This window comes from Pinus tabuliformis, chromosome 7 (assembly GCF_031772625.1).
Source record: "Pinus tabuliformis cultivar Carrire ecotype Pingquan chromosome 7, CPIR1, whole genome shotgun sequence".
Classification (NCBI taxonomy): Eukaryota; Viridiplantae; Streptophyta; class Pinopsida; order Pinales; family Pinaceae; genus Pinus; species Pinus tabuliformis.
Window position 1 is genome coordinate 2062131980 of NC_142293.1, and position 9933 is coordinate 2062141912.

The window sequence follows — 9933 nt, forward strand, 5'->3', positions numbered from 1 at the left end:
TTCTTACAGAGGTATAAGCGATCTTTGTACCATAAAGAATCATTTTGTCAGCTAAATGTATCAGACGTACTGGAATCTTGTTGTAACTTTTGAATAAGTGCCCACACTTCTTCGTCATTCTTCCATTCCTCCCTTGCTTCATTTATCCAATCTGGTTGGATAATAGAAATGGCGCACAACAATGCTTCCACATCCTCATCCTTTCTTGAGAGTGCATCTGCCACCACATTTTGCTTCCCTTTTTTGTAGATGATTTCAAAGTCATAACCCAACATCTTTGTGACCCACTTTTGTTGCTCTTCAGAGGATAATCTTTGTTCTAAAAAGTATTTAAGGCTATCATGATCCGTTTTTACCTTGAAGTGTCTTCCCATTAGGTAGGGTCGCCATTTCTTAAGTGCATGGAGTATTGCCAACATTTCCTTCTCATAAATAGCTTTGTGTAAAAACTTTCCCTTGATTGGACGACTTTCAAAAGCAATGGGTCTTTCATCTTGCATTAAAACAACACCAATTCCATTTCCTGAAGCATCACATTCCACAATAAAGGTTTTTGTGAAGTCTGGTGTAGCTAAGACCGGTGCTTGGCACATTGCCTCTTTAAGATGTTCGAAGGCCTTTGTTGCTTCTGGAGTCCATGAAAATGCATCTTTCTTCAATAATGTTGTTAGAGGTGCTGCTATTCTCCCATAATTCTTAACAAACTTGCGATAATACCCTGTCAACCCGAGAAATCCTCGCAGATGCTTTATGGATGTGGGGATTTTCCATTCCTTAATGGCTTTAATTTTGCTAGGGTCTACCTTAACTCCTTCATGAGATACAATATGACCCAGATATTCCACCTCTTGTACTCCAAAGAAACATTTGGATCTTTTTGCATATAATTGTTTCTCCTCCAATAGTTGTAGCACCCTCTCAACATGATCCTTCCAAGACTTGCTGTAGATTAGTATATCATCAAAAAATACTAACACAAATTTTCTAAGGAATGGTTTGAAAATGGAATTCATCAAACTTTGAAATGTTGAAGGTGCATTGGTAAGGCCAAAAGGCATGACCAAAAATTCATAATGACCCTCATGAGTTCTAAATGCTGTTTTCGGAATGTCTTCAGTCTTCATTCTGATTTGATGATATCCTGAACGAAGATCCAACTTGGTGAAGTAAATTGATCCATGCAATTCATCCAGTAATTCATCAATGACAGGAATGGGAAACTTATCTTTAATAGTGAGCTTGTTGAGCTCCCTATAATCCGGACACATGCGCCATGATCCATCCTTCTTGTGCACCAATACTACTGGAGCAGAGAAAGAACTTTGACTCGGTTGAATTATACCAGCCTCTAGCATTTCTGCAACCATACGTTCAATTTCACTCTTTTTGGCATAGGGATATCTGTACGGCCTGATGTTTGGAGGAACACTTCCTGGAATCAAATGAATAGCATGATCATGATCACGAATAGGTGGGAGACCTTTGGGAGTCTCAAATACCTTGGAATGATTGTCCAAGACTTTTTGGAGATCTGGAGAAATAGATGATTGCAATGTGGAAACATCTAGCGAACATAATTGTGCAATTACACCCCTTTGTTCCTTTTTTAGAAGCTTTGTCATACCATTAGAGCTAATTATCTTTCTCGGTTTCCCTGCAATACCCCTTAATTCAACTTCCTTTCCTTCCATGGAAAATTTCATGAAAAGTTCTTGAAAATTAAAAGCTATTGTACCCAAGGATTGTAGCCATTGGACTCCTAGTACAACATCAACACCTCCCATTGGAATGGAAAGCATTGGGCTAGTCAATACATATTCTCCCATCGATAGCTTGATATTATGGCACTTTCCAGAGCAATTTATTGTTCCTCCATTTGCAACCATCACTTGACACTCTGGTGCTGGATATAAGAAGCAATTCAATTCTTTTGCTACCTTACAATGAATAAAATTGTGGGTACTTCCTGAATCAATCAACACTATTACCTTTTTCTTCTTGATTTGTCCTTCTATCTTGATGGTTTGAGGAGTGGTAATTCCCTCCAATGCATTACAAGATATGGTCGGATTCATTTCTTCTTTATCTAGGCTTTGTTCCTGGAGTATATCCTCTTCTTTTGACCTTTCTTGCTCCTTTTCTTCTTCCTCTTCACAATCTATGTAGAATAATTTCTTCTCAGCACACTTATGACCTTTAGTGTATTTGCTATCACAACTGTAACAAAGCCCTTTTGCTCTTTTTTCTTCCAATTGTTGTGGTGTCAACCTTATAGGTTGTGGAAGACTAGGGGCAACAACACTTCCATCTTTATAGTTGTGAGTGGTATGCTTCCTAGTTGCCATAATTTTGCTTTCCATTTTTCTTGCTAACCTGAATGCCTTCTCTAATGAATCAGGTTCCCAAAGGCGAACATCATGTTGGATATTATCCTTTAAAGTCCCTATGAACACATCAATCCTATGCTCCTCTGGAATATTTTTTACCCTTATGTTCAATTTTTGGAACTCCTCAATGTGCTCCATTATTGAACCCTTTTGTTTGAGACTTATCAATTGGCTAAAAAAAGTGTTGCTTTTTGTATCCTCATAATGTGCTATCAATTCTTCCGTAAAAATTGCCCAAGTGATAATTTGTTTACGAGAGCAAAGCCATTGATACCATACAAACTGATTTGGTTCCAAATATAAAGTTGCAATACGTACCTTTTGTGTGTTTTGCACATTATTGAGATCGAAAATTGCTCCATTTGTAATATCCATGTTGCGGGATCCTTGCCATCAAACTTCCTCATATCGATTTTTGGAATATGGTGGGTCTTCGATCCCACATTAGAGTCTAAGAAATCATGATTAACATTTCTTTTGTTTGCATCATGAGTTTCCTTTACTACCTTTTCACCATTAGTAAGTATTTCTTGTAGAAAGTTTGTCAAATTTGTCTTCAAATCTGCCATGCCTGTCTTCAAATTTGTGTTCAAATCTATCTTGAAGTTGTCCATCTTAGCTTCCATGCCATTCATCTTAGCTTCCACCCCATTTATCTTAGCTTTTGTTAGCTTTTGTGAGAGTGACATTTGTTGCACTTGTTCTTGTAATTTTGATATATCATGTAGCATTTCTTCCTCTTCTTCATGAGTCATGCTAGAGCTTTCAGGTTGCTTACTAGGTGTTTGCATTTTCTTTCCTCGGGGCATCAGTTACCGATAATAATTCTCTACTATGCCCTTTGAATTCCTTCAAAATAAATTTTCAAACCAAGCTAAAGCAAAAATTTTTAAAAATCTACACACCTTTTTTCACTTTGTAGGAGCTTGATATTGCCTCTGATGTATCACTGTACTTTCTGATCATCCAGTTCTGAAATTGCGACCTACAGTATCCCTCTGAGTCCTCTTTCCAATGCCACCAGTCTTACCCAAATTGGATTCTCCAAGGAAGAGTTATGCGAAATCTCCCACAATGACTTGATTATAGACTAGTTCAGTAGAGCGAACTTGTACGACGTGCCACGAGTCACTGTTTCGACCTTTGGCTCTAAAAAATATCTACAAGAAACTACAGTCCGTCCTCTTTCTGTAACTTCTTACAAAATTTCAATCCGATGCTCAGAGAGAAAGTTATGACGATTTTTCCCAGGTCACCTGTTTGGAATGTAATTCAGGAGTCTACAAAAATACCAACTTCCTCAGATCATATCTCCGCAAATATAGCACGAAAAGCTCTGAAATTCCGACCCGACGTTCAGCACGACGTCTTCCCAAATGGGTTTTTTTTTAGCTTTTGAAACGTCGCAGAAAAAAAGTTATAGTGAAAATGCCACGATGACCTATTTGGAGCAGCGAAACCCTAGAATCCAAAGCTCTGATACCAAATGTTATGAAACCAGCTCAAGAAAAGATAGAAAAGATAGATCAACACCTTAGAATTCAGCCTCTTCGAGGGGGCAACCTCCTTTACATTACATAAATGGACAATTCTTGGATGATTCAAATGACAAAACCTCTTTTCTATATATAGGAGTCTAAGGAGTCACAATATAACCCAGTCGACCTAACAATAATAATATAAAGCCACAAAAATAACAATAAAGGGATTCTATGGGGCACAGTAATAACAATATGGGGATAATAGGGGCACAACAATATTAATAAGGGATGCAACTACAATAGTAATGGGGTAATCACTAGTATTATAGGGACCCAACAAATTGCTCCTTTGGAACAACCTCGCTAACGACAACTAACTCATCCTTCACTTGTGAGACTCTAGTGGAGAAAGATGTCACACTAACAAAGTTTCAAAGGTATGGTTCACTGTTTGAAGACTTTAGTAACTTGCTGCCCTCTTTATCAGCTCACTGAAAATGAAGATTTAAGTTTCAAGATGGCTCAATTTTGCTCTGATACCATCTAGAAAAATTATGATCTGCACCCTTAACCCAGTTTACAAGTTTGCATGTGTTGTTTAGGCCCAACCCACATGTTTTGTCATGCTGATATAAATTTCAGTATGTATTTATTGTAAACATTCAAAGAGCACTTCTACAATTTTTCACTTTCCTATCAGTTGAAAATTAACATATTATATTTGCAAGCATTTACACGTGAGACACTAGTTTTTGGTCAAGGTGACCCTGGAAAAACTCCAAAGCCTCTTGGGGAAACCGGTTTTCAAAGGAGGATTCTATTGCTTGGGACACTAGTTTTTGGTCAAGGTGATCCCGGAAAAACCCCACAGCCTCTTGGGGAAACTGGTTTTCAAAGAAAGATTTTATTGCTTGAGAAAATTAGTCTAAGTACATAAAATAATCACAGTACTTATCTCCCTTAGCAGCTGAAGCATTAAATGCAAATCTGGAAATTTGTGCCCACTGATATTTTTCAGATTTTCACAAAATTTTTGCCCAGAAATTTTCTGCTCTTGATCACAGCTCAGCTCCTCGATTTCTGTGCCCAAAATTCTGCCTCGATTTCTGTGCCAATTCTGTCTCGAATTCTGCACTGATGGGTGATTGCAGCACCTCAAAATTCATGTCAGGCAACCGCTGGAACGCTCCTCGAAAATCACGCTGCCTGTAGCAGCAATCCTGAAAATTCTTCCTCTAATTTTGGGCTAGGATAGCATATCAACCTCCCTTGAATTTCATGCTCAGGTACCTCGAAATTTGTGCTATAATTTGGATGTTGTGTTCCTCGATTTCATGCCTCTCTTTCTCTCTCCCCTAGAAATCCGAGTTGCTCTTCCTTGATTTTTGTGCTGCCTCCTTCCCGTCGAAATTTGTGCCCTAGCACCTCTCCCCTCCTTGGAATTCGAGCCTTCCTCTTGCTGCAAATTCTTCTTGAAGTTTTTCTTCTCCTCTTCTCCTCATGCTCTCTCAATTGTGAAGTGAAGAATGAGCCTCCCTTTTCTGCTTTTGTCTCTTAGAAAATATTGAATCTGTAAACCTAAGATTCAATGTATGAGATTTAATCTCCAAATTTCAAGGTGATGTTGAGATTAACTCTCTCAATTGACCCCCCGTCACACATTGGCCCCATTACTTAAATGTCTCCTAGTACCTATTTCAAGTTGTGTACCTTTTTTTACTTTTTTCATAAAGCGATTTTTCACCTCAAGTTAATATTAGAAAATACATTATGTACTTCACTAGAAAAGTACATTATGTACTTCACACATAAAGTCACTTTATAAAGTACAAGGTCACTTTAATATTAGAAAAAATACATGGTACAATACTTTCAAGTACTTTTTCCACCCATGACATTAATTTAACTCATAAATGCCACCAAGATAAAAGTTATTAATGTGTCTACTAGGTTAAAAGGGATAAATGCCTAGTAATACCTCTCCTTGGTACTATTTCCAACACATTGGTGTTTTTGACATAGGGGACCCTTCCTGAAATATAAAGAAATATAAATTGAATATATGAAAACTAAAACATAATTCATTGAAATCTTATACATAACAATGTGGCAATATCATTCATCATTACATGTAACCAAAGTTATTAGATTCAATGTATATCCAAACCATTAGGCACTGAATATGCGAGTTTGCTCTTGTGTATAGCATATAAGTACTAATATAGCAAAATAGAACTAAGTGCGAATCATGATAAATATCTGAAATGAAATACATAGGCATTGAGGTTCAAAATGGCCTCTGTAATTGAATAGAACTTTGTGCTACAATGCATGACTACATATCATCAATTTCATTTCTTATATTGGGTCCTCATCATTAGCATCACCCATTGCCTCCCTGTTTAGCCTTTGCCTCTACCTTGATCTTCTAGAGATGTCAATCAACACACTTCATTTTGGATAAAACTGTTTGTTACCACATGGCACCTGTAATGTCCCTATCCCCATAGGAAGCTTATGATGGAGTCCGCTAGCCTAAAGTGGTTCCCATAGGCTAAAGCGGTGAAATAATTAATAAGGGGACTTAAATTTGCCTAAGGAGACTTTATTAAAGAAGGAGAAAGGATGAAATTTCCTAGGCAAGTTGGATGTCACTTTAACTTAATAGAGTGGAGTATTATAAATTGACTTTATAAAAGAGAATTCAATAAAAAGAAAACAAAATTAATAAAGAGAAAAAAAGGGAAGGTGAAGATGAAAAGACAAGAGGGAAGGCGAAGATGAAAAGACAGTCCTAAACTCATTAAAGAAGGGAATTGAGGAGACTCTAAATCATTTGTGCATTCGGACATTGTGTGAGTTTGAAGAGAGACTCTAAATCAAGAGCTTGGTGCTCTTGATTAAATGCCAATCCTATACCTTCTTACATGATAGAATTCAATGGAAATGCTGCAATCCTGAAATCCTGAAAACTGTGAAGTCAGCTGAATTAGGAATGGAATATGAAATTCTACTTTTTCAAACATCTTGGAACAATTAATGGTAGTGTTAAAACTTTTAGAAGTTGATATTCTCCTCTATCCTTCATTTTCTATCTTTTTACTTTAAGAAAATTAATATTACTAGTAATTACAAAAAAAAGTGAGGGGTGTTCAAACCAGCAGACTTTTGTAAAAAGTGTTAGGCTGCAAACCACAGATGAAAGAATAGGCATGAATGCTTTTTCATTAATATGATACACATTTAATTACAATGTTCTGACTGCGTTGGATTCATCTTCCAAAATCTTTTAGACTTCTTGTGATGCTTCTTATTCCACATCATAACCCTTATGGATTAGGTGTCTAACAAAAAGTAGCATGTGATCTCCTTTTATGAAGGGGATGTTCCCTCTTGCATTTTCTTGCATCCCCCAAAAAGAGGATGTGGGGAACCCCCTTTGGAGTATCCACGTCTTTGGAGCGTGTCCGGTACCCTTGGGGAACACGTCTCTGTGTAACACTGCATATTTTGCAGGGTCCTTGTTTTTAACCTTGGGTTTTACATATGAGACTGATGAAGAGGAATTTGGAAGTGCTGATAACAAGGAAGTTTTTGACTGTTTGAAACTTTTAAAATAGCAATATCAATAAGGTGAGAAGAGAATGATTCTTCTAGTTGCAAATATGGAAGAAGTCTCTGAAAAGTGCCCAACTTGCCTGTACAAGGATGTAGGGTGGTGGCCGTTATATACTGTAGGCTGGAGTTTAGAATGTGATGACATTGACATTGTTTGGTTCTTATAATGGGGCATTAAAAACCATACATCTAAGTGAAGTTCTTTTAATGCGACTTGAAACATATATGGGCAGAATTTCTGAGATGTCTCTTACTATTGATGAGCTCTTAGGAATATTCTTAATCAGTTAGTAAATTCAGTAATGTATATTTAAGGATTAGGGTGCCAACCACTAGTTCTCTCACCCATTAGTAGAAAAAGTGAGAATTTACTGAATATGATTGAATTTATGTTTTACAGAATTCCTGACTGATTTCCTTATAATCCTTAGGGAAGATGAGTCTGCTTATCATGATTTATCTACCAGTCAGAAGTGGATCTGATTTTATTTTGTCTTGACATCTTGTTTAATTTTAATAAAGAATGTATCAATTGGTACAATATAACACTTAAAAGGGAAGAATTTAGTCAACATATCTGGATTTTTTATCAATAAAATCCTGGAAATGACTCGTTGTCTTGATTTATCTACCATTATGGCACAGACCATTTATTTTGTTTATGATCAATTGCATCAGCCGGTGCAATACGATGTTTTTGAGAACGTATCAGTTATGGTCTGGACACATGCGTATTTTATCTCAGTACACTTTCCACTGGGGCATATTAGGGGAGGTTCAGTTGTCTGTCAACCAATCAATTTGTAGCTTAGTTTATGCCGTTGTAGTGGAAAATAGCCAGTTAGCCATAGTTTTCCAAACAAAATGATTAAGGACGGGCATATTGACAAAAACAATGGTGAGGTGGAACTCAAAACCTATCCAACGTTGACTTGTTTGAGAGGACTTAGAATGTTCAACGGGGATAGATGTGGGTCGAATAAGCATTGATTTAGAAATAGATGCCTTGAAAAACTTAGTTTTTCAAGACAACTAAGTTTTATTACGCTTTTTTATTAAATGATTTCAAAGCTATTACTTTGATAACTGAAAAACTTTTCTTCTGCCTGCAGGCATACTGGCTTGTTTAGATGGGTATATGAATATAGCAATGGAGCAGACAGAAGAATATGTCAATGGCCAACTAAAGAACAAGTACGGCGATGCTTTTATTAGAGGAAATAACGGTAATATGCCATCTTTTTATACCTTTTTGTTGGTTCATGAACTTCATAGACGTTTTCTGAGTTCTCATACCCCATATGTTGTTTCTTAAAGCCCATCTGGTATTTTCTCAGATTCTTTGGACAGTTGCTCTCTTAATTTGTTATGTTTGTCGGCAGTTCTATACATTAGTACTTCCAAACGGACCCTTGGAGAAGGAGCATAGCTATGGGGACTTGGGGATTTTGAAACCTCTTTTGAAAGTAACATCTGAAGAACAAGATTCTCGATACATATGTACCTACTATGATAAGTTTGTGTAACCTGGCACTGTTTGTAACTTTGTACATCCCTCCAAGTCTTGTTTTAGATTTTGGGTGGCAATCTGGCAACAGCACCTCTTGATGCATCTCACTCGAACTTCCAAATAAATAAGTATATTTAGTGTGGACCCAAAACACAAAACTAAACTTTAGATCGATCCCACCATTACCTTACAAAACATACTCATATCACATACAAATATTTACATAAAGCATTACACGAGGTTTTTACGTACAGGTGTATCCTCAACTTCTATTATGCACTGTGTCCAATTGACTCCAACTTGGAGGTACGCATTCAAATTCAAATTCAAATGCACATTGTGTTTCTACTATGCGCTTGAACCATCACGATTTTGTGATTATACATAGATCCAGACAAAATACAAATTATAAAAATTGATTACACAATTTTCTCGATTTTGTGATTATACATAGATCCAGACAATACAAATTATAAAATTTGATTACACAATTTTCTCAGTAATTGTTGATCAATCACAACATTGCATCTCAATGACACGGTGACCCCAGTGTAAATTTCTGGGTGAAATAGAATCTAAGGAAACGTTCAGCATAAATATTTTCAATAATTAGAAATTGAGATGAATATCAAATAAAAAGTCTATTTCATCTTATGAATTAGAGTCATTTATAAATAATTTATATTATTATTAGAATTAAATAATTTCGTGTTTAAATTTTCATTTATAAACAGCTTGACTTTAATTTATAATATAAATTTTCATTTATAAATAGCTTGATTTTTTATGCATTGGATAGTTAAATTTGCGCAAATCTCATCAAGAGAATTAAATCTCTGTAAATTAGTTTATTGATTTGGGTTGCATTTAGCTAATCAAATTGTTGAATTATGTGTAAATTTTAAAAAATACTGTAAAGAAAATTAAAAATGATTTC

At 36.1% G+C, this 9933-nt stretch overlaps 1 protein-coding gene across 2 annotated transcripts in view; it reads left to right on the forward strand.

Moving 5' to 3' along the window:
* Nucleotides 1-8918, forward strand: part of LOC149256785 (uncharacterized) — a 117627-nt gene extending 108709 nt beyond the window's left edge. The window contains exons 2-3 of one of the 2 annotated variants that reach the window (XM_089457505.1): nt 8599-8712; nt 8824-8918. In XM_089457505.1, coding sequence (XP_089313631.1) covers nt 8599-8712; nt 8824-8915 — 206 coding nt within the window. In that variant the 3' untranslated portion in view covers nt 8916-8918. The remainder of the gene's footprint in view (nt 1-8598; nt 8713-8823) is intronic. The other variant, XM_089457506.1, reaches the window with a different exon arrangement.
* The last annotated feature ends 1015 nt before the right edge of the window (nt 8919-9933 follow it).